This window comes from Protomyces lactucae-debilis, assembly GCF_002105105.1.
Source record: "Protomyces lactucae-debilis strain 12-1054 chromosome Unknown BCR37scaffold_24, whole genome shotgun sequence".
Taxonomy (NCBI): domain Eukaryota; kingdom Fungi; phylum Ascomycota; class Taphrinomycetes; order Taphrinales; family Protomycetaceae; genus Protomyces; species Protomyces lactucae-debilis.
Genome location: NW_024468016.1, coordinates 44008 through 66939, shown reverse-complemented (window position 1 = coordinate 66939; position 22932 = coordinate 44008). Strand labels below are relative to the sequence as shown.

Sequence of the window (22932 nt, the reverse complement as noted above, 5' to 3'; positions counted from 1 at the left end):
AGCTGCTAAAGTATCTACAGATGCGCCCAAAGGCCAAAACGAGAAAGGAACCGTCTGAACGGACGCGCAACCTCAGACATGGTGCAACAAGCAATGTTGCTGGCGAAGCAGCTACTACCGAAGAATCTGCCAAATCACGCGTCACCAAAGCAGTGAGTGATTTAGCACTTCGTACAGCTGCAGCGACGGGTCAGCAAAAAGCCGGTATTGCCAAGAGACAAGGGAAACTCACGTCAAAACAGCAACGGCGGAAACATCAGCAGCGGGAGAAGGGAATTGCGTTTGAGGCGAAGGTAGATGTCAAAGCCGATGCGTATAAACGATCGCAAGAGAGCATCAAGCAGCGGGCGAGTGGATGGGAAGTCGTCAATGAACGGGCAGAAGAGGAAAAGGAAGAGACGCAAGCCAAGTTTCTGGCATTGCAAGAGGAAGTACGGCTGCAGCGTGAGCGTGAAGCGCTGGATGGTCGTGTACAAGAGCCTGTTGTTACTACGACGCCTGCAAGTGCAGACGATGATGAGGAAGAGCTATGAGAACGAAGGTTGCATCGACCAGTCACACAAAAATCAATCCACAACGGCCGATTCGCCATCTTCTTCTTGGATGTCTGCTGGCTCCTTGCTCGCCAGCACGGGAGACAGCGGCGCGAGATCCTTGAGCCGGACCACCATGACGGTGAGGTTGTCGGTCGAGTACTCCTTGAGTGCATACTCCACCAGTACTTGACTCGCCTTTTTGGAGTCTCTTTCCGCGCGAACAAGGTCAATCGCGTGCTGGTCGGTGCATACATCCCATAGCCCATCACACGCCAGAATCATAAACTCGTCTTCTTCAGGAACAAGCACCGTCTCTGTTGTATACGGGTGGCCCGTCACGAGACTCTTCATATAGGCATCGCCAAGTGCACGCGTCACGGCCAAAACGCCATTGACGCGATTATTGAGGATTGTACCGCCAGCTGCTTGTACACGAACACCTTCTTGATGATCAGATCCCTTGTGGTCATAGGAGAGTCGAATGGCTCGACCGGCGCGACATAGCACAATACGGGCATCACCTGCATTAGCAGTGTAGAGCACGCGTCGATGGTTTTGTACGGTAGTTGCTTCTGTACCTTCTGATGGCACAGGCAACCGTGTCTCCCATCGCAAGAGTGCCACGGCAGCGGTACATCCTTGGTTCTTGAAGTGCATCTTCTCCATGGCTGAATCGACATAGGTGAACGCTGCATCCAAGATATCCGGCAGCGGCTTGTCGACATTACGACGCATGATGTCCGCTAGAATCAAATGAAAACGCGAACCACAGTAATCAGCAGCAAGCCTGCCAGCATGACCATCAAAAATGGCGAAATAGCCGTCATCAGGATGTTTCATATAGTCATACACAAAGGCATGCGTATCCTCCATGGTCCGCCGACAGCGCCGGTTCTTGTCCTCCGTCACACCAACGCGAAATGTATGACGGTCTTCGGGATGTTGTTCGCCTGCGCTATTGATCATCTCTTTTGCGCGGTTGGCAGACTCGTCTGTGGAGTACCGCCGTGTACTGCCACTCGAGCCCGTACGCGATTGAAGAGGCTGATTTTCAGGTGGAGAAGAATTAGAGAAGCTGCGTGCGAGCTGTGCAAGGGTCACAGAGAGGGAACGACGTTTGCCGGTTCTGCGAATGGGTCAGCGACTGGAGTGTCTTGGCAAAGTTGGCACGGTGCGCGCATGGGGACTTACTGCGGCGTGGTCATGCTTGGATAAAATTGAAGAGGCCTATCTGCCCGTGAATCCGACCCTGTCAGCAGGACCAAGCCGTGGCTCTGAGGATGAGCAGACGATGGATGCTGGTTGGCTTGGTCGCGGATGGTTCAAGTTCCGCTGCGAAATTTGAAATTTGGGGAAGAGACGAGCAGAAGAGGTGCCGCTGTCTACTCGGGCGGTGTGGCACGGGCATGGAGGAAGGAGTATAGGGCTATGGGAGGCTTAAACTGCTTTGGACTTATCTTCAGGATATCCCTTGACGTGCAGCTGGAAAATGTCTGACCGCGAGTAGTGGCCCGTAACATCCATATCCAGCGCACCCCTGATATTGTCGTCCAGGTCAATCTCTGCAAAGAGAAGGCCAGCTTCCTCACGCAATGGACCAGCCAAGACTTCACCCAGCGGAGAGATGATGCAGCTCCCACCAGCAATGATGATATCGTCCGGTGCTTGTTGAGCGGCATGGTCAGCAGGGAAGTCTTCCTTCTTGGCAAAGGCACACGCCGACAAGACAAAACACCGTCCTTCCTGGGCAATAAATTGCATAGAGGGGAGCCAAGTCGTTCGAGCATCCACAGTAGGAGCTGTGTATATTTGAGTGCCCTGTCGATACATGTGATACCGTAACAAGGGCTGATAATTCTCCCAACAGATGACGCCCGAGACTTTGGCCTTGTTCCCGTGACCATTGACGTTCTGCAAAGACGGCAAAGTCATGTCATGCACGGCAATGGTAGACTCGTCTCCGAACCCCCACACAAGCCTCTCTGCCCCGGTCGGCATGATTTTTCGATGCTTGCCAATCAAACCTGCGACAGCATCGATATAGAGCAGCGTGCAATATAGTGTCCCTCGTTCACGCTCAATCACGCCAATGACCACAGACATGTTGGTCTCTTTTGCCAATTGTGCAAGTGTATCCGTGGTGGGCGACGGCACCTCAATAGAGGCGTTGTAATATAGCAGATATTCTTGCCGTCCTGAATCTGTTCGCAGGCCTACCTGAATACCAAAGGTCGAGTGCTTTGGGTATCCGCCGATAGTAGCTTCTGGGAATACAATGAGATCAGTCTTCTTCTCGGAAGCTTTGTTCATGTACGTTGCGACCACGCCGAGTGTCTTTTCAAGGTTGAACTGCTGCGAGGCCATCTGACACACAGCAACACGGACCATGTCTGTTGATACAGGCAAAGGTTAGCTTGACTATTAGTCTAAGCTGAGGCTTGTGGTCCAGCAGCAGATGAGCTAATGTGGTCTGGAGAGATGAATTTGTGGGGAAGCGCGACGGCGACGCCGAATTCCCCCTGTGCGGCCTCGAGTACTCCAGTATGTGCATGTATGTGCATGTATGTGCCTGTTACCAGCTACGGCATCCCCTCAACGTCGCCCTGTAGCTTCACAGCCAGATCCAGCAACCGCTTTGCAAAGTCGGCTCGCAACCCAGCCAAGTCATTCACCAGCCTCGAAATGTGCACCTGCTGTGCTTCAAACACCTGCAACTCATGCCACACACACTCCCGCACAAACACACGGCGACTCATCAGCTTGACAATCGTGTTTTGATCACTCTGTATGCTTTCCCGCAACTTTGCCTTGTCGTTCTCCTTTGCATCCACCTTGTTGTCCAATGCATGCAGCTTTGTTTTCGCAGCGGCAATGCGTTTCTCCAATGCAGAGACATTGTCGCCTGCATATTTGGCGTGTCGTACAAATAGTTCATGCATCGCAGTCAACGTATCCCTGTGTCGCTTCAAGTCTTCAAGTACGGCATCTTCCAGTGCGCGACACTCTTGCTCCATCGTCTGCTGTGCGGTGGTATGGTGTCTTGATAATGCTTGCAAACCACGTACAATGCCGGGACCGTGTTCTTTGCCCAGTACATCATACGTCGCACCTTGTTGCTCGCAGAATGTATTGAGCGTCAAACTCAACCGTAGGTGATCTGTCCCTGCCACTTCCTGCCGCTTGATGAGACGTTCCTGCGTTACGACCAAACTTGTGAATGACTCAATGGCAGGCGCGAGTGCTACACGGGTCTTGTACATCCAGTCGTCAATGCCCTGTGGTAGACTGGCTTCCAGGTCAGGCGCGAGGTAGCGGTCTTCAAACTCTTCTTGCACTGAAATTGAAGCTTGCTTTCGCCAAACGGCCAATTCCGTTGGGACTGTGAGGAAGGTCGTCACGAGCTGGTCGATTTTGAACACAGGATGCCGTTCAAGTGCATTAGCAAAACGCGAGAGCCCACGTCGGCGTTTCTCCAAAAAGCCAGCATCTATTCGTATGTAAATGCCATTCACTTGAAAGTGTTAGAATGTCTTGCATACCTGATAGAGTCATACCGGCAAGCCGCTTTGGCGGCAGCAAGGGGACTTGACGGAATGGATACTTCTTGAGTAGGCATTCAAGGAGCCATGCGAAATCGCTGTATCGACGTACCACATTAGACTTGCGCTTGGCGCTTTTGATACTTTTGTCAGCGTGTGCAATACATGGGGGAGACGTACGCATAGTTGAGATGTTTCCAGAGCGGCATTCCTTCTTTTCCTTCAAGCGTCGTGACTGTAATCGCATCAAAGTCCAGAGAACCTTGTACCGCGGGGCTCGTGTAACTTGGCGTTGCTGTGGTTGCCTCAGGCACACTAGGACTCTCATCGTAGTGATGAGAGCGTGAACTACTGCCATTAGACCATGGATCGTCTGTTGTAGAGGCCGTGGAGGGTTCTTCGGCAGTCTGTCGCTGCGGGACTGGCGCTTGTGCTGCTTGAACGGGTGCTTTGGTTGGAGATGCAGGCTTGATCTCTGATGGCGCCTCTTGAGCCTTTTGCTCTTTCGTCGCTAGCTTGGGTACTGGCAAGCGTCTGTGTCGTAAGTCATCCACGGCATCCAGCGTCAGCTCTTCGCCTTGCTGCGACAACGCAACGAGCGCCAGTGCGACATTGAGCTTTGCGCGGGGCAAGCCAGCGGTACTAGACTCTCCAGGCAGTACAAGAGCAAGAACTGTCTCTGCATCCGAATCACTGATATGCGCCGCCTTAAGTAGTTCCTTAAAGGAAGACATGGTGACGAGGCCGTTTGTCGCATACGCTTCAAAGACATCGACATAGGCATCAGGAATATCGGCATCTTCTAGCAGGGTGCCAATGTCTGCTTGCTTCTTGGGCGTCGGCACTGGGATCATTAGCCATCTGTGCTTTACTTGCTTGTGACAGGACAGGGGACATACTCCATGGATCGGCGTCATCGCCAAATAGACCGCTGCTGCTATTGTTTGTCCGCGCCTTTGACGCCGAGTTGAGCCGGGAAGAAGATCCAATCCTCGATGCGCCGTTGCTGCCTTCATTCTCATCCCCAAAGAGCGACATGGCCTTTCCCTGCCAGTCTCACAAGTGACCTGGTCGTGTGTGGTGTCTTTGTCTCGTCAGCCAGGCAATCAATCACGTGTGGTATTGAGTATAAAGCTACTTGATGGAGTCCTGAGCTACAGGACACCCCGGAGCTCCTGCGAGAGACTCTCAATCTCGCCCTGCCTCGTCGCTTGCATATCCTGCCAAAAGGCCGCAAAGGCCGGCGTACTGGGGCCCGCCACGTCCTTCAGCGCAACGGCACAACGCATGACACTTCGCTTAATCTCAGCATCCTTCTCGCGATCAGACTTGACGGCATTCTCCTTTGTCTTTGCTGCCATCACCTTGACCATCTTGGCAGTGACTTGCTCGAGATGCTGCTGCACGCCCTCGGGATCCTTGCTCGCCAAGGTCGAAAGCATCAGGTAGCTGAGCATTTTGATTTCATGCACATCATCCAGTCCAGTCAAGATAACTGTGTAGATGCCTTGCATCTCATTGACTGAAAAGAAGGAATCCAACAGCGTATGCAACGTCTCAAAGGCACTCTTGCGCAACACCAATCCATCATCCACCGTATGCTTGAAGGGCCCCATCTGAACAACATGCACCAGATCCTTGTTGATGCTCGTCTCCTTGTACAGTAGGGGTAGCAGTCGTCCAATGTGATCGTGAACCAGCTGCGGTTTGTGGAAAGCTGCAGAATAGAGTGTACTGAGCGCCAGCCGTCGAATCTCCAAGTCAGAGTCCTCCATCATGGACAAAAAGTCAACCACAAAAGGTCTCAGCAAGTCATCAAACACTACATCGTGACTCGCAGCCGTGAATGTATGCCGAACGGCGCGAATGACAACCGATCGAATACTCGTCTCTTCTGAGCGCATCTGTGTTTGTAGTTGAGGAAGGAATCGTGATGGGCGGAGCAAGGTCAGTCTGCCCACACATTCTGCGAGAGTTGCCTTGGCACGCTCATCGTCTGCTGCTCGAAACAGTCGCTCCCAAATGGCGTCGCTGTGAGACAACAACACTTCCACCCTGTCGCCATGCTCATTATGCGCAATCACCTCATTGAGAGATACAGCCAGTAAAAAGTGATCTGAAGAACTCTTGCCAAGTTCCTTAAAGAGAACAGGCAAGTAGCTGTCCATGTCGCGTGCAGCCAAGCTTCCAAAGGCAAAAGCAGCGCCGGCTTTGACTTTTTCAGAGGGAGAGCTGAATTGTGTCAAGACGAGATCCGCCACATTCTTGTCGACTGCTGCTTTTGAGCTATACTCACCAACAATATATAGTGCCAAAGCGCGCTCTTCCTCCGGTGTCTTGGGTGCTTGAATCGCCTTGATGTGTGTAGCGAGCGCATCCTTCTCCAGAGGCAAGCAAGCCGCAATACAGCGACCAAGGATCGGCAAATTCTTGTCCTTGAGGTTGGATGACAGACTGGCGATCACGGCGACCGCCTCACCCTGAAGCGACACGGACGACAAGTATAACAGGACTGCTTCCAATGCTGGACCCCTAGCTTGCACAGCTGGCAAATCAATCAATCCCAGGACAACGGGTAATGTCTCCTTTTGCACGAGCTGCTGCAACGGGCCCTGTGTATTGAGTGCCAACGACCCAAGGACCTGGACAGCGGATGGCAAGACTTGAGCATCGCCAGACTTGAGCAGATGATTCATCGAGGATGTCAAGTCCCGCACGACGGCTTCTTCAAGTAGACTAGCAGCACGAGGAAGTAGTAACGGCAGAGCAGTCAGGGCTGCAGCTCGAAGACTTTTATCACTCATATTGCGCGCAAAGGGTGTGATGACCCGTACGACTTGGGAGGCCCAATCTGTTTGCAGCACTGCAACTTGTGCATTGGCAGCTTCAGCAATCGCTTGAGTCGCTGCAAGTTGCGTCGGCTCAGATTGTAATCGCTGCAAGAGAAGTCCAGCTGCGTCTGCCATTAACGAACTCGACGCACCCGCTGGAAGATGCGCCATGGCCGTACCAAGCGCCTTGATCAGTTGATCGCGCAATTCATGATCGAGCGCTTCTGACTTTGTCTTTTGCAGGATGCAGGAGAATAGCGTGGTGTGGGCATTGATATCACCATGTCTTGCAACAATCACAAGCAGTGACAATATTGACTGCAGCGCTGTAGAGGCCACCTTGTAGAGCGTCTCTGCCTCGAGTGTGTCGGTCAGGAGACTGCTGAGCATCTCCATATTAGCCGTGATGCTGCTGATGGAGGCGTGATCTATCAGAGCTTGGGTGAAATCAAGAGCCGCAAGCTTGAGTGCGAGCCCAGCAGCCGCGTTGTGACCGCTTGTAGCACTTGCCAAGGCTTGCTTTGTTGGGCCTAGCATCGAGTGTAGACTTGGCTCGAGACTGATCTCATTCGAGCGTGCCAATGCAGCAAGAGCATTAAAGGCAGCCACTTTTGTTGAGACTGACTTGCCATTGATTTGCTGCAAGAGGTGCTTCTTGATCTTGCCAATGGACTGTGCAACAGCTGCACGCAACGTTTTCGGGTCCGACTCCATCTCTGTGTCGCTCTCTCTCGCTCGTTTGCGAGAAGGCGAGCCAGCACGCGTTGCAGGGGTACCGGCCTCCAAGTCAATGAGTGCTGCGAATGTAGAAATGATTTCCAAACAAACAGTTTCTTCTCGCTCATTGAGGCGTGAAATGAGCACAGATGCAATTTGCGAGCCAGAGCTCTTGACAATGTCTGGTCGGGTCGAGATTAGAGCGCGCAACAACTTGGCTGAGCCTTTGCGGATCTTCCAAGAAACATCATCATCATCCGAGTAGGTTTTATCGTAGTTCGAGCCGAAATCACTCCCTTCATCGGCATCATCCATATCCATATCATCATCACCTGCATCGTCTTCATCATAAGAATAGTTTGGGTCATACTTGATGTAGGTGAAGCATGCCTCCAAAATTTGGGCGTCGAATTTGCGAATCTGTGGTCCGCCACCGAGCACAAAGGCCTCACAACTGAGCAATGCCGTTTCTCTGAGTTCGTCGTCATCAATAGAGAGCGTTGACAAGACTGGCGTTGCAAGTGTTTGCAAAAAGCTGCTGAATCGACGCGCAGGCTGAGGCAGGTGCGCTTCTGATCTTGATATCTGACCGAGCAGACCCAGTAAAGTCTTGACTTTTTCGTTTGACTTTGCCAGAGGCAAGAGCTCAACAAGCTCACTCATAAAGCGATCGTGAGCTGATGTAGGAAGATGGATGGAGAGCAAACCCAGCGCCATGATTGAGCGCTTCCTGACTGCCGGTCTTGAATTGTCGAGCAGCTTGACCAATGCGTGGACTATGCGCGTCAAGAGGGATTCAGGCAGCTGCTCCACCTGCTTGCCGAATCGACTTAGCAGCTCTTGTAGTACATCAATGGATTCTAGTAGCAAATCCGACTTGTCTTCTGGATGCTCGAGTTGCGTCACCAACTTTGGTGTCAACTTGGTGGTGATGCTATTGGCGAGAGAACTGTTTGGAGACAGCTCTGAGATGACTGTCCGTAGAGCAGTTGCACTGATATCTTTGAGCGCTTCAGCGCCATCGGTCTTGCACAAGCGGTTGACAATGGTTTGAATGTAAATCTCATTGCTGTGCTTGATGAGTGGACCAAGACATTTCACGGACATATTTTGAACCTCGCCATTCGGGTCTTCTAGAGTTTTGAGCACCGCATCCACCAGTCTAGATGCTGAGTGATCGTCCAACTGGCCCGTCATTTGCGTCAAGTCAGCAAGAAGGTCATTGAGGCCCATGTAGCGGAAATCCTTGTCGTTATTGGACATCTTGCCTGTGAGGTCCAACACCCGCCCGCTTGATATTGTGGATGGCGCCATGATTCTCTGTACGGGCCCTTCCTTCAATGAGCTCCTTCGCGGTCTACGCAGTGTACGCGATTGTGGCCGTTGAGTCAGTCCCACGACAGAAAAGACGCGAAACTCCAGATGGGAAGACAAAAACACGCAACAGGCAGAGGCTCATTTGTCGACTTCAGATGCCTGACTCTCCCTGCTCAATGCTGTCTCTGTTTCGCGGCGTTTCTTGATCTGGTACTGCAGCTCGATCCATGTATCATCTTAAAGTGTCTATGCCCTGATCTCCTTCCAAGGCTTCCATTAAGTGCGAAATCGCGAGTGCTCAAGCCCTTAGGTCTATGATAGCGAGCCGAGCCGCGGTTTGATCTTGCGTAATCGCTTCTATGCGAGCGACCGTGCATGACAATGATGACATGTACATGATATTCCTTCGCAATCGTATAAGTTTGGCGCTTGCGAGCCAAGCTTCGAGCTAGAAGACATGAGGCATCCAGGTCTTACCCGGGTCACCGCTAGCCCGGGTTTCTGACACCACTGTTGCTGAATCGTCGCTGATGCATCGGCCACCGCGATATCCGGGGAAGAAGGCCGGGTACGACGGCTCAATCTTTTTTCCCCAGAGAAATAAATCTCTACGACAAGGAAATGAACAGACAACTGGAAACAGCCAATCACCGGGCTGCGCTTTGTTTTCGAAGCCGAGGCCACCGGGGAATGTCGGTCAGCGACGAGTTTGCAGTTTGACAGTCTGACAATAGAGACAGTTACGAGAGAAGCAGTAGAGGCGAATGATTCGACAGTATCCTGTTGTATTGATGTGCTGCGTTAGCCTACGTATAAATATGGTATCATGTTGAAAACGCCGCGCCGTGCAAGAGCAATTCATGCATATGTGTGATTGAGAGTGAATGCCATGTATTGAGGATCATAAGAATATTCGAACCAGCTCAGAAAGATTCGACAAAATTACGTCCACCAAGACTGGCGTAGTTGTAGCCAGTGGCAAAGCAAGAAGCGTCGTTGCTGTACTGCAAAGAAGTACCCAAATCAGTAATGTAGCTGCCAGAGTTGGTTTGTGGGTAGGACAAGTCCAAAGCACGGTGTTGCTGTTGCTGCATACCAATCTGCATCTTGAGCTGCTCTGCGCTGTAAGGAATCCTGACTGGCGAAGAGTGCTGCGAGGAGAGTGCCTGGTGTTGCTGTTTTTGCTGGGACAAGTGGTGCTCGTGCTGTTGCTGCATCAATGCAAGTTGAGCGCGTTGGCTCTCCATTGTCAAGCTTCGCAAGTACATTTCTGTGGCATAGGCATTGGACATGTAGGACTTGGTGGGGGCACCGTGTTGCATTGCGGCAGAGGCAGAAATCTGCAAGTCGTGTGTCGCTTGAACAGGTGAGTATGCTGAGGAAGACACTGATGAAGTGGGCGATTGCACGTCAATCATGAGATCTGGCATAGACCAAGCCAATGAGGAATCTTCCGCCTGGAATACATCGAGCGGGAAGAGTTTTTCCGTTGCCCACTGCACGTTTTCAGAAGAAGCCGTTGATGATGGCGCGGGTGGATGTGATGAAGCATATCCCATGTTTGGGAAAGCGAATTCCATCTGCGAGTGTGCGCTCGAGTCGCTTGGTGAAAGCGAACAAAGCGAAGACGGATTGACCGTGCCACTTGAAAAGTTGTTTAAGTCCTCCAAATTGGGCATTGACATGGTGATACGGTGCGACTCCACAAGTTGTGAAGGTACCGAGATGGAGGATGACTTGCGACGCCCAGAAGAAAGAGCGCTGGCTGTACTGAGCCGTCTGCGCTTTGTGGTGTTGGGGAAGAGGTGAATCTTTTGCTGGTGACGCAGGAGCAAGTCCCTGCGTGCAAAAGAGCGTCCACAGCCTTGCATGTCTCCTGCCTGCTCGCACGTAAAAGGCTTCTCCTTTGTGTGCGAGCGTTCATGGCGCTTGAGATGCTCGAGGCGGGCAAAGGGACGCGTGCAGGTGAGGCAGACATATGGCTTTGCCTTGCTCGGACCTGCAGCGATGGATGCACTCGCATTAGACATGGCTAGTAGCAGTATAAGTGTGTGTGTGAGTGTGGTGAGGGTGCTTGAGTGTGGAGGAGCGATGGCCTGGGAAAGGGGCCGGGGGGCAGCGAGCTTCTTTATACAAACAAAAACCCGAGTTGGGCGAGACAAAATCTGGTTTGCGTTTGGTTTGCCTTGGTTTGCATCCAGAAATTTCGCAAACCAAGTTTAAGGGTCGCGGCCGCCCGTCAAGTCCGCGTGGAAGAGACTCCCACGCAGGAATCAATCTTGCTGCTCTACCAGACTACCGCTGCCTCTGTACAACTGCACTGCACTCTCGAGAGCCATGCGAGCCAATTTCACGCTGACTTCATACGATCTGCACCCGCCATAAATGATCTTGAGCTTCACTGAGCTGGCCTCTCTACCTACCGCTGCTACATGCATCTCGAGATTGCGACCGCGTCAGACGCACATGCGTACATAGATTGCAATGCGCCTTTTTCCGATTGCTATCTTGGTCTGCATATAGTCTACAACCCGCTGGCAGCAGTCTCACAAAGACGCTCACGACAGAAGCCTCTATGGAATTCCGGTCAGCTGCCAACTATTTTCTCCAGCCACGTCTCACACGCCAACACTTCTAGCCGCGGACCACGCGGTACACTGACTGACGCTGACAGGACCAGGTCGGCCATCTCAACGACACGCACGGAAAATTGTCAGAAGTGACAGCCATCCTTCAACGTAGACGGATCATGTCTCACGTACAACCACAGCTGTCTACATTGAGACTGCGGAACCAGCTTCATCAACTTGGCTGATGATACAGAAAGTCAGAGACACCTTAATTCTGACAGCTACGGTAATGGGGTGTCGTGCCGATGACCCAGTGACAAATAGATCGAAAGACACTGCAACGACCAGCACAACACTCCACTGATTACTATTGTTCCCCGATCATTGACAATGTAGCCGCTAGATCGAGACTTTGATTATTCAGGTCCAGCTTCACCAGTGTATGCACCACTCTGCGTGCAAGCTGACGATTGATCGTAGCTAGACCATCAATATCGGCTGTATGTATTAAGCGACAGCTACCATGCAGACTTGTTCAACGACCTGCCTTGAGATCTGCTCGGACATTTGTCTCTTTTGAGATCAATTGTCCGAGACTCATGCGGAGGTCGAATAGATGCCCTCCAGGTCGCATGGGCGTCTGGCTCGAGGTCGTCAATGATGACAGGCCAGGCTGGCTGGTCGTAGTGCTTCATTTGCGGCGGTCCCCGGTCACTATTCAATCCAAAAAAGCTTCGTGCGTCAAAGTAGCGTGGCAGGCGACCGTTGAAACACTCGTGCAGCGGCCCAGCAAAAAGAAAAAATGTCAAAGTCCGCGAAATGTGGGGTATCTGGCCATCGCAACGGCCTGACCGTTTGATAACGATGCCGATGCGATGACCCGATGCCACTGTGCGCAACAGCCATGGCTTTCCAGTCGCACGTCAGGCGGCACTTGCTATACCCGCGAGAAAAGCCGCTTGAGCACTACACATGTGAAGGCTTCCTTCTTCAATGCCAAACTTGGGCTTGGCATTCGCTTGACTCGGGTAGCATCATACACACCGACACCGCACCGCACAGGCCCCGCCCCATTCTCGTGGCAACCGACGCGACCCGGCAGACGAGTCATAGGCTTATCGCACTGGGCTTTCGACATGAGTCTGATGCTTGTACGACTCTACGCATTTCTGAATGGCACAACGGCAAAGTTGTCTCACCACGCGAGCAAGACGCCCCATGAACCAATGATCAGACGTGGTCTCTCAAAATCTAGCTTCAACATAGAAGCATCTTCCGAGCGTTAAGCGACTTCTATCCATGCGTTCATCAGGGGCCAAGGCAGACCGCGCGGCTGTCAAGCCTGTCAGAGATAATAGTTGCGTTCAGATGGCCACCATCGTGTTTCAGACTTCGGCCATCGACAACGCAGCTCTGCAACACTCGACCATTCAGGTAAAGGAAACTGTCTCTGACCAAGATGAGACTCACTATTGGATCTCTTAATGTATCGTGTTTCTCGTATGCCGTAGTGAGCGACGACAATGACACGACCGCAGTTTCAGATGACATTCGCTCAATACTGCGTCAACAGCTCGGAGCTCCAGTCTGTGCGCATTGATCCAGCGATGACAAGGTCGAATGATCAGCACGTCTGGCAGGCCTTCCGTGTCGCAGATAGTGTCTCGGATCCGCAGGTATTACAACGGCATCAACTCGAACACACATACTCCTCCCACGCGGCCGTCGCGCGACCGCCGACCGCTACCACCTCTCGTCACTCGAAGTGATCTATCAGAAGTTGGCCAACTTGAAATCGCCTAAGTCCAGAAAAAAAAAGAGCTGGTTTGACTTGAGATTTTTTCGTGACTGAGACTGATGGATTGTCGTGCTGTGATTGGTGCGCTCTGCCAAAGATGCCAAGCCGGCCCTGGCCTGATTTGGGTTTGCGCGTCCAAGTCTTGAGCAGGTGAAATGGCATCTGCATCATGACGAAGCCCATCTGGACTGCAGATTCGTCGTCTTCGCAGAGATGAAGGATCATCAGAATCCAAGCGCTCAAAGGCCCGCGGAGCTAGCGCGCAGGGCCCAAATGTCGAAAGATTATGCCCAAAAGGAAACGTCCTTGGGCACACCTCTGCATTGAGCTCAGAAGCTTGCAGCTGCCAGGATGATCCTTACTCTACATCGCCAGATTGCATCTACAACATTGTGATTGCAATTTGCAAGGACCAGGGTGGCAGTCTATCTCTGCAGGCTTTTGGTGTACTTGCTGTTGCATGGCCACTACAATGATGCGACTATCTTCACTGCAAAGTACTGAGATGAATTATAGTCCTTGTCGATGCAGCCTGTCTACAAGACTACAACGCTCGACAACGCTTATAGAATATGACCAGTCGACCACAGTCGGTAATCTTGCAGCTGGATGAGATGAGTGCTACTGTGCCAGCAAACAGTCGAAGACATGTAAAATGTCCATCTTCAGTACTAGTACTGGTCATGATCGGTGGTCATGGACGCCGCTAAGAAGACGCACTGGAACGTGTCTTCAACCACGCTTATCATCTCTGCGCTCTGTGTCTTCTTGAGCCTGTCAGTGCATGTGATCACGCTACTTGATCTGATGGGCTACAGCTGCTCGCTGACTGCCGCTCTACAAAACTTCGGTCGTTGAGTGCGAGTTACTGTGCGACAAGACTTTTTCGTGGCTTCCCATCTCGACTCGCCCGCCCCCGCGTCTTCCGCCCCCAGACTTCGGCGATGGCTCCGATCAATCGCACGACGACCATCTACAGCTTCATTGTTCATTGCTGTCCTCCTCATCTAGACTTGGATTACGGACTTGTATAATGTCTAGCATGTACTCTCAGCAAAGGATCCACGGGCAGTCTATCGCCGACCCCGAAAAATTTTGGGGTAGCATCGCAGAAACGATTCACTGGCACAAGAAGCCAAAGTCAGTACTAGATGTTGCTGCTGATGGCTCATGGACGTGGTTCAAGGATGGAGAATTCAACATGGCCTATGAATTACTCGAGGCGAATATTGCGAAAGGACTTGGAGAGTCAGTTGCCATCTACTGGGACAGTCCCGTCACATCTCAAAAGCGGCGTATTACCTATAGCGAGCTGTTGAGGGATGTCCAGCAGTTTGCAGGCGCAATGTCAGCCCAAGGCGTTCGAAAAGGCGACGTCGTTATGATCTATATGCCCATGGTGCCAGAAGCACTTGTTGCCATGTGTGCATGTGCTTACATCGGTGCTGTCCACTCTGTTGTGTTTGGCGGATTCGCCTCGTCAGAGCTTGCAAAGCGCATAGACTCTGCTACACCAAAGCTCTTGCTAACGGCTTCTGCTGGTATCGAAGAGAAGCGAGTGACGCCCTACTTGCCACTTGTTCAGAAGGGCATCCAATCAGCAAAGCACAAGCCGAAGGCCATTGTCATACTGCAACGAAAAGGCCATGAAGCAAAGACGCCGTTGCCTGCAGATGTGCTCGAGTGGGACGAGTTTGCGCAAAATGCAAAGCCAGTCACTTCACCGACACCAACCAAGTCTCAAGACATTCTATACAGTAAGTCTTGACCCTTCCAACTTAGACTAACAGCAGCTCTATACACCAGTGGTACGACAGGTGCGCCAAAAGGCGTTTCTAGATTCTCAGCCGGCTATGCCGCCCAACTCAGATACCAGATTCAACACCTCATGAATATGAAAGCAGGCTCCACTATGGCTTGCTTGAGCGATATTGGGTGGGTTGTTGGTCACTCATTCATCTTCTACGCTCCACTCCTGATTGGCGCATCGACAGTTTTGTTCGAGGGAAAGCTGCCTATGCGTGGCGGGGCAGAGGTATGGCGTGTTTGCGAAGAGTACAACGTCGATGTCCTATTCTGCGCACCAACCGCTCTACGTGCGTTGCGTGCCGGCGACCCTGAGTCGAAGCAACTCAAGTCTCGCAATTTGAATTCGCTCAAAAGTCTCATGCTTGCTGGCGAGCGGTCTGAACCGTCCATTGTGATTCACTACTCTGATGTCCTAAAAGCGCATGTCGGCAGTCATTTTGAGTGTATCGACAATTACTGGTCCTCAGAGAGTGGGTCGCCCATCACAGGTGTTCTGCAGAGTCTAAAGGATAAGCCTGTACCAAAGCCTGGCTCTGCTGGTCCCCCCACTCCCGGCTTTGACTTGCATATTGTGGATGACGATGGCAAGGAAGTCCCACAAGGTACATCAGGCAATATTGTGCTCAAAACTCCATTGCCACCAAGTATGCTTTCGGAGCTGTGGCGAGACAGTGAAGGCCGCTTCCAAAAGAGTTACATGAAGCGCTTTGGTGGCAAATGGTTTGACACGGGCGATGCTGGCTTGATTGATGAAGATGGCTTTGTGCACATCATGGCACGTTCAGACGACATCATCAATGTCGCTGCTCATCGTCTCAGTACCGGTGCATTTGAAGCTGTCATCACCTCTATTCCAGGAGTGAATGAGTGTTGCGTCGTCGGCATGCCAGATTCACTCAAAGGTCATGTTCCTCTCGCCTTTGTCGTGGCAGCCAAGGGTAAAGCACCTTCATTTGAACAGGTCAATAAGCTTGTTCGCGAGGAAATTGGCAATATTGCGAGTCTTGGCGGTATGGTTGTCCTTGATACCCCGCTGCCAAAGACAAGATCTGGGAAGACGCTGCGGCGAGTTGTGCGTGCATATGTCGAGAATGCCGCTGAAGGCCAGCCCAACAAAGTGGTGGACGTCCCTGCGACCATCGAAGACGCTAGTGTGCTGGATAACGTCAAGACACAAGTGCAGCGGTTCATGGAGACAAGAGCGAAGAGTAAGGCAAAGCTCTAGATGTGCTCTTCAATCTACATTTGTATATGCGTTAGATGTATTGGTACAAGTGTTTACATGGATTAGTCGGCATGGGCAGCATCGTAAGCCTTGATGACGGCGCCTGTTTCCTTGAAAGTTTGAGCTTGCAGAAACCAGAGCGCATTCTGCTCCATACTATTCATGACGGGTTCTCTCGACTGATAAGTCCATCGACTCAAGTCCACAGGATTGCTTGGTCGAAGTGAGTCTTTGCGTTCTGCGATAAAATTGAGTGTGTCGTCAATGCTCAGAGATTTGCCTGGCGGAATCGCAGTAGGATTGCTAGGCGTAATGCAATCCATGGATGTTTCCTTCCTGAGAACATGATCCACATCAACCTCGGAGAAGAAGGCACAAGACTGTGGCAAATCATCAATGCCAAGTTGCTGTGAGAACATGGCGCGAGTCCACAGATTGCTGATTTGCAGCAAGAATGCGGCAGTATTTGCATCTTGTTTTGCAACAAGGTAGCGAATTTCGTCGTGCACGGTGATTGACATTCGAGCATCAATACCGTACAAACGAATGAGGTACTCCATTGAGGTGATGAGGAGATGCAGATAGTCCACGCCACTTGATTGAATGGCCCAATTGACTCTGCTAGTCAAGAACCCTCCAGGAGACAGATATCGCGCGAGAAGCGCTTCAGTGATGCCGCACCCAAGCACAGGTGTTTTCGGCACCTCCAACTCTGCCATTGCCTCGAGACGATTGAAGACATAGGATTCTGTGCCGCCACGCCAAAAGGCTTTGCGTTGCAGCTTTGCAATCTTACCCTTGACGCCCTTTGTTGCAGCATACAAGGCTTCAGCCGTCTTCTTTGCCTCTTGCTCAGAAAGCGATGGATTGAATTGCTGGAGAAGTTGAATGGCAAACTTAAGTCCGGCGCCGTAGATGCGACCATAGTTGAAGATCTTGGCATTGCCTCGGGAGATGCCGAGAATCTCGGCCGTCTTTGAATGCAAGTCTGTGCCGGCTGACTTTGTGCCTTCGAGTGTCATCCATCCGAGTGCTGTTGATCCGTGGGTTTGAAACTGTGCGTCACCCATAAGACTAGCGATCCAGAGCTCTTCAGAGTCGACATCCGCTCCAACAAAGCAGTAGTCTTTGGGTGCTTGCACCATGGATTTGAGTTCGGATCCAACACGGTTCTTCTTGGCGTTACTCGCCGTCATCCACGTTGCTTCCGTTGCACGCCTGGTGACGGTACCCATCGGAGCTGTTTGTGGAAGGATGAGGCCAATATCTGGGTCACCCTCTGGATCGACTTCATTTTGCCAGACGACCATTTGTGATGTGATGCGATCTCTCGCACTGATCCAGTAGGAACAGGCTGCATTCATCTCGAGCGCTTCCTTGGCGACGGAGAACTCACTGTTGAGCATGCCTTCCTCAAAGAACTTGACGAATGATTTTGCGAGGGGACTGGCAACGCGAGCGAGCGGCCCATCTTTGTGTGGCACTTTGAAGTACGTAGCATCATCGAATCGAACCCTCTCAATGCTTTCATTAATCATATCGCACTTGAGGAAACGCTTTTCGATAAAGACAGCCGCTGATTCTTCGTCTTCAACGCGAATCACCCAGCCGTACTTGTCTGACCAGACGAGTGGGTGGCCTTCCCAGTTCATGCGTAGCAAGATGGGTGCTACGCGCGTGCGGACAGTGAGATTGATGATCCCGTCGTTTTTGGGAAAGAGATCACGATACCATTGAGGCATTCCCGGCATCTTTTGATTCTTTGCAACACGCTCTTCACCTGTCTTTTTGTTCTTGACAACACGCAAGGGTTTCGCTGTCCAGTCGAGCTGCCGAAGCCAGGGATCCTCCTCATACTTATCTGGTTGATCCTTGAGTGCGAGGGTGCCCTCTGCCATAGACAGCAAGCGTTTCTTGACTGCTTCTGACAGATCTTGGTAGCACTTTTCCGCACTCTCAATGTACTTTGGCCAATTGCGATTGACTGGAAGAACCATAGAGTTCATATGTAGCAAGCCACTGAAACTGACTGGATGGGGCGCAATTTCGAGATATGTCGGTAAAACTTTTCTGTAGACTTGATGTGTGATTTCCACGTCGAGCGCGCAATAGTCCAGCAGGTCGTGCAAGTCGTCCAAAATCACTTGCTTGTCTGTGCTGTCGAAAAAGGCACGCTTCGATTTGTCCGGTTTGATGTCGCAGTGGAATTGAGCCACTTCATGTAGGCTATTGGTGGAGCTGCGTGTGATCCACAAGTCTTGATGCTCTTCTTGCCCAAGGTCTTCAAGCAAAGCACCCAAGTCAGATTCTTGTGCTTGGAGGAGAAGCTTTTCACGCTCTTTTTCCTTCTTCTTGTGCTTCATCCATGTTGGCCTTTGACGAGAGCACATACCATTGACGGCGACATGTAGGGACATGGTGTCGATGAAGGCCAAGGGTGAACGCTTGAGGCTGTACTCTTCCAGCACTTTAGACCTGTCGTAGCCTACATTGTGGCCAACAACAAGCTTTCTCTGCTCTTTTCCTAGTGGTACAAGATGCCGTGGACTGTCTGATTCGCCAAGGATCCAGGGTGAGAGCCACGCATACCAGGCGTCTTTGCTAGCCACGCAGGCCATGACTGCAAAATGCGATACGTTGTACATGACTTCCACGTCAAAGCAAAAAGTGTCCTCTAGCGGATGCTCCACTTGCGTTACACCTTCTCTTGCATACCGTGTCCATCCAGCCTGCTTGATCCACTTTTCTGGCTTGCTTGGTAGCTCTAGTGTTGCAAATATCTTTGCCATGTCGCGGTATGGATCAGACGCTTCCAAGCCAAGCTTATGAAAGTGTTCATCAAGCGAAGCACCTTGTAGCGGCGGTAAATCAAAGGCGATATCCTCAGCGACATTGCTATTCTTCCCGAGCAAGTCATGCTGTAGCAGGTGTTGCCGCGACAAGTCTACAAGTGCTTGCGCGGGTTGTTTCGGTTGCTTGAAGAGTTGCGCATGGAGCTGACTACTGATCTGCTGGATACCGACGCTATTGAAGCGCTTACCCTGACGTCGTGGCTCATCAAACTTGGCGAGCGCCGCTTCTGCTTGCGCCTTGAGGTCGCTTTGCGAGGGCTGGCTCGTCAATGTTGCTAGTCGCCTTGTGAGTCTCGCTGTAGGTCTTGCTGCTGCTCTGCATGCTGCACAGAGGGCGCCATGATTCATCCAGTTTATATATGGATGGGTGTCGTTGGGGACAAGCGTAGGATATAGTCCATGAACCAATCTACGAGACTACAGAGAGAAAGAGAGAAAGAAGACTAGATCTTGGCATTGACAATCTGCTGGAACTCCGGCTTGAGAGAAGCACCGCCCACGAGGAAGCCGTCGACATCCGGGCACGAGGCATAGGTCGAGCAATTCTTTGCATTGACACTGCCGCCGTAGATGATGCGGACCTCGTCTGCCTTCTCGCCGATGCGAGACCTGAGGAAGTCACGCAGGGCCTTGTGCGTCTTCTGCGCCGTCTCTGGGGTGGCTGCTTTGCCTGTACCAATGGCCCAGATTGGTTCGTAGGCAATCACGATGTCGGCAAAGTCCTGGACTTGGTCGCAGAGGGCGCCAATCTGAGCAGTGACGATGCTGTCTGTCTTGCCTGCCTCGTACTGGTCGAGGTTCTCACCGCAGCAGTAGATGACCTTGAGGCCGCCCTTGAGTGCTGTGGCTGCCTGTACATATTAGCCAAGTACATGGCTTGGAGCGATAGACTATACCTTGCTGCTGACGAACTTGTCGTCTTCAGACAAGAGCGTACGACGCTCAGAGTGTCCGAGGATGACCCAGTCTGCACCTGCATCACGCAGCTGCTCAACGGCAATTTCGCCAGTGAAGGCGCCTGGACATTAGCCATCTGCACTCCGAAAAAGAAGTAACTTTACCCTGTGGCTTGTCAAAGACATTCTGGGCAGAGACGCCGATGTCCTTGCGGAGTGTCTGGCGAGCGTTCAAGAGGTAGAGGGCAGGGGGGGCCACCACGACTTCTGTGTCCTTGCTGATGGTGGCTGCGTTGAGGGACTCAATGATCTGCTTGATGGATGCCTGTGTGCCGTTCATCTTGAAGTTTCCGCCTACGAAGAATCGTCGTCCTGCCATGATGAGCTGTGTTAAGTAGCTTGAGTAGTAGAAGTAGTAACAGCAGTAGTAGCTTGAGTAGCAGTTTGGTTGAGTTTTCCGACGACACCAGCAAGCTACACCGCGACAGAACCAGCTACAAGGCCTGGAAGAGCAGGGCCCATGAGCGGATGACCAGCAGCAGCAGTACCAGCAGCAGGCCCATCCCATCACCCAACAGCGCCAGCCATTATCAAGGCGAAGAGATCCACATCTCACCCACAAACAGCAGACCCATCATGGTCGCTACGGTCGGCGCAGACCCACAGGCATCTCCCATCGGCTCTGTGCGCTTTGTTCCGCATGTCGAGTTCTCCTCGAGACTCTCCCTCAACTTTGAACCCATCGAGCGCAGAGTCTCCGACAAGACTTGCATCAAGATTGGCCGCTACAACGACAAGGCCCTCCACAAGGCGCCCATCTCCTTCAAGTCCAAAGTGGTGTCGCGGCAGCATGCAGAAGTCTGGTGTGAAGCAGGAACGTGGTACATCCGCGACACCAAGTCATCGAGCGGTACATTTTTGAACCATATCCGCCTCTCACCACCGGGACAAGAGAGCAAGCCTGCTGTTCTGGTCGATGGCGACTGTGTCCAGTTCGGTATCGACTTCCGCGGCGGTACAGAGGAAGTCTATCGCTGTGTCCGTACGCGTGTTGAGATCAACCGCATCTTTGAGCAAGTCAATGCCAAGTTTAATCGTGCTGCAGAAAAGACGCTCAAGTCACTGACGAGGGGTGCTTTGTCATCGTCTGGACCGCCCTCCTCGAGCCAGTCTGCTGGTATGGCAAAGCCACGGCTGTCGATGGATGATGGTGCAAGCACATACTCCTCTGAATGCTGCATCTGCCTCTTCAACATCGCACCCAGCCAGGCCTTGTTTGTTGCACCCTGCAGCCATGCCTACCACTTCAAGTGCATACGGCCCTTAATCCTACAAAACTACCCAAACTTCCTGTGCTGCGTCTGTCGCAAGTACGCTGATCTCGAAGCCAATGTTGAGGTCGAGTCAGAGGCCTGGATCCGTTCAGCGGCGGGCGATCCACGGACGCCGAGTGAGGAGCTTCATCCGCAGTTTCCGTTACTCGCGACGGTCGTAAGTGGTGTCGCCAGTGACGCGTCGCCTGTCATTGAGGGTGGTCATGGATCCGATCCTACTGCTGTCGCTCCTCAAACTCCGTCGGAAGCTCAAGCAGATGCACCAGAAGCAGATGAACAGCAGGAAGCATTATCTGCCTCTCCCTCTGCCTCGTCTGCGCCTGTGCCTCTCACTGCCCGTATGCGATCAATGACCTTGGAAGGAGCCACTGCATCGACGCCCATCAATGAGAGTGGGCCGTACTTGGTCGAGCGTTGAAATAGCATGCTCCCCTGCCTCTCTGTATCTGTAGCCCTCTCTCGTCTGTACGTAGACCCTGTAAGTACCCAACTTGCTCTCGTGGCTGCTTCTCTTCCCCTTGAAATCTCAATTTTCACTTTTCTCGACAACTTCCACCAGCTCACTCTCCGTCGCATCTGGGTGTACAGACGCAGCAAGGCTCGAGAGACACTAGAAACAGCCTGGATCGCCTCTCATCATGTCTTACAACGGCATAGGTCTACAGACACCCCGTGGGTCAGGCACCAATGGCCACATCCAGCGCAACATGTCTTCCATGCGTCAACGTGAACCATACAGCGTCTCACAGCGCAGAGAGGAGGCAGCACAAGGACAGCATCAGGCTTCGCGACGCGCTGATTTGGGAATTGTCCAGCATGAAGCCAAGAGACTCGTTGAAAGTCAAGTGATGCAGTATCGCATACAGCTTGAGAGCCAAGAGGAGGTCCCTGCAGCGCAGCGCAAGACGGAGGAGGACCTAGACAGACTTGTGGACCTCAAACGAAAGGAACTTCTCAGCCAGTCAGCAGCCAGGAAGCCAAGCGCTCAAGAAGCAGGGTCGCGCGGATGGCAGACACACGGCGATGCCGTCAGGAAGGAGGCAGAGCTAGAGAAGATGCGCTCAGTGCTGCGCTTACGGGCAGACTATGTAGAAGGAACAGCTATGGCGAATCAAGACGAACGGCGCAAGCAGAGGATGGAGCGTGGCCAGGCGACAGAGCAAGGTGAGACTCGACATCCGTTGGATAGGACGAGGCCTGCTCGACCACCACCGGCAGAAACAAGATCACGGAGAAGGTCTCATTCGCGTTCACCTTCAAGGTCAAGCAGCAGACCAAGGCACAGACGCTCGAGACGGCGTTCACCTTCCAGCAGTCGCTCGAGATCGCGACCACGATCGCCGGGACCAACACGACGCAGGCATTCCGATACAAGCTATACAAAGCGGTCTACCAGTTCCGATCAAAGGGCTCGTCGAAGCCACAGACGGCGTTCGCCTTACTCCTCTAGCAGTCGTTCTCGATCTCCGCGCAGGAACAGACGACGCAGGCCCAGCTCGAGTCGGTCA

At 52.3% G+C, this 22932-nt stretch overlaps 10 protein-coding genes across 10 annotated transcripts; 4 read left to right on the top strand and 6 right to left on the bottom strand.

Annotated features, from left to right (window-relative positions):
• Nucleotides 1–20: 20 nt before the first annotated feature.
• Nucleotides 21–533, top strand: BCR37DRAFT_395358 (uncharacterized protein; the record flags this gene model as incomplete). The annotated part of the gene is made up of 1 exon (XM_040871615.1): nucleotides 21–533. One exon carries the CDS (start codon nucleotides 21–23, stop codon nucleotides 531–533), a length of 513 nt encoding a protein of 170 aa, XP_040722500.1.
• BCR37DRAFT_383605 (phosphatase 2C-like domain-containing protein) lies at nucleotides 455–1863 on the bottom strand. The gene has a single exon (XM_040870088.1). The coding sequence runs from the start codon at nucleotides 1500–1502 to the stop codon at nucleotides 567–569; it is 936 nt and encodes a 311-aa protein (XP_040722499.1). The 5' UTR covers nucleotides 1503–1863; the 3' UTR covers nucleotides 455–566.
• A 110-nt stretch (nucleotides 1864–1973) lies between these two features.
• On the bottom strand, nucleotides 1974–2846 carry BCR37DRAFT_403694 (carbon-nitrogen hydrolase; the record flags this gene model as incomplete). Its single annotated transcript, XM_040872019.1, has 1 exon — nucleotides 1974–2846. One exon carries the CDS (start codon nucleotides 2844–2846, stop codon nucleotides 1974–1976), a length of 873 nt encoding a protein of 290 aa, XP_040722498.1.
• A 211-nt stretch (nucleotides 2847–3057) lies between these two features.
• On the bottom strand, nucleotides 3058–4918 carry BCR37DRAFT_383602 (uncharacterized protein). The gene is made up of 3 exons (XM_040870087.1): nucleotides 4256–4918; nucleotides 4091–4218; nucleotides 3058–4047 (listed from the first exon to the last, which is right to left on the bottom strand). The coding sequence occupies exons 1-3, from the start codon at nucleotides 4807–4809 to the stop codon at nucleotides 3116–3118; spliced, it is 1614 nt and encodes a 537-aa protein (XP_040722497.1). The 5' UTR covers nucleotides 4810–4918; the 3' UTR covers nucleotides 3058–3115.
• Nucleotides 4919–4971: 53 nt separating this feature from the next.
• On the bottom strand, nucleotides 4972–9204 carry BCR37DRAFT_167188 (armadillo-type protein). The gene has a single exon (XM_040866239.1). The coding sequence runs from the start codon at nucleotides 8935–8937 to the stop codon at nucleotides 5230–5232; it is 3708 nt and encodes a 1235-aa protein (XP_040722496.1). The 5' UTR covers nucleotides 8938–9204; the 3' UTR covers nucleotides 4972–5229.
• A 1541-nt stretch (nucleotides 9205–10745) lies between these two features.
• Nucleotides 10746–10970, bottom strand: BCR37DRAFT_351669 (uncharacterized protein; the record flags this gene model as incomplete). The annotated part of the gene is made up of 1 exon (XM_040868085.1): nucleotides 10746–10970. A coding segment is annotated over one exon (225 nt), but the record flags the coding sequence as incomplete, so codon positions are not given.
• Nucleotides 10971–14254: 3284 nt separating this feature from the next.
• On the top strand, nucleotides 14255–16373 carry BCR37DRAFT_167406 (uncharacterized protein). Its single transcript, XM_040866240.1, has 2 exons — nucleotides 14255–15065; nucleotides 15102–16373. The coding sequence occupies exons 1-2, from the start codon at nucleotides 14342–14344 to the stop codon at nucleotides 16340–16342; spliced, it is 1965 nt and encodes a 654-aa protein (XP_040722494.1). The 5' UTR covers nucleotides 14255–14341; the 3' UTR covers nucleotides 16343–16373.
• Nucleotides 16374–16404: 31 nt separating this feature from the next.
• On the bottom strand, nucleotides 16405–20430 carry BCR37DRAFT_389504 (DNA polymerase family A-domain-containing protein; the record flags this gene model as incomplete). Its single annotated transcript, XM_040870738.1, has 4 exons — nucleotides 16405–19611; nucleotides 19656–20045; nucleotides 20091–20212; nucleotides 20256–20430. The coding sequence occupies 4 exons, from the start codon at nucleotides 20428–20430 to the stop codon at nucleotides 16405–16407; spliced, it is 3894 nt and encodes a 1297-aa protein (XP_040722493.1).
• A 341-nt stretch (nucleotides 20431–20771) lies between these two features.
• Nucleotides 20772–21500, top strand: BCR37DRAFT_341321 (SMAD/FHA domain-containing protein; the record flags this gene model as incomplete). Its single annotated transcript, XM_040867393.1, has 1 exon — nucleotides 20772–21500. A coding segment is annotated over one exon (729 nt), but the record flags the coding sequence as incomplete, so codon positions are not given.
• A 562-nt stretch (nucleotides 21501–22062) lies between these two features.
• BCR37DRAFT_395349 (uncharacterized protein) lies at nucleotides 22063–22874 on the top strand (the record flags this gene model as incomplete). Its single annotated transcript, XM_040871614.1, has 2 exons — nucleotides 22063–22604; nucleotides 22643–22874. 2 exons carry the CDS (start codon nucleotides 22063–22065, stop codon nucleotides 22872–22874), a joined length of 774 nt encoding a protein of 257 aa, XP_040722491.1.
• Nucleotides 22875–22932: the final 58 nt, after the last annotated feature.

Coding starts and splice junctions, on each gene's coding strand:
- BCR37DRAFT_383605 (XM_040870088.1), bottom strand. CDS start 1,502: ATGATCAATAGCGCAGGCGAACAACATCCCGAAGACCGTCATACATTT.
- BCR37DRAFT_383602 (XM_040870087.1), bottom strand. CDS start 4,809: ATGTCTTCCTTTAAGGAACTACTTAAGGCGGCGCATATCAGTGATTCG. Junction 4,219..4,255: donor TGGAAACATCTCAACTATGC/GTACGTCTCCCC, acceptor CGCTGACAAAAG/TATCAAAAGCGCCAAGCGCA. Junction 4,048..4,090: donor GCCGCCAAAGCGGCTTGCCG/GTATGACTCTAT, acceptor AACACTTTCAAG/TGAATGGCATTTACATACGA.
- BCR37DRAFT_167188 (XM_040866239.1), bottom strand. CDS start 8,937: ATGGCGCCATCCACAATATCAAGCGGGCGGGTGTTGGACCTCACAGGC.
- BCR37DRAFT_167406 (XM_040866240.1), top strand. CDS start 14,342: ATGTCTAGCATGTACTCTCAGCAAAGGATCCACGGGCAGTCTATCGCC. Junction 15,066..15,101: donor GTCTCAAGACATTCTATACA/GTAAGTCTTGAC, acceptor GACTAACAGCAG/CTCTATACACCAGTGGTACG.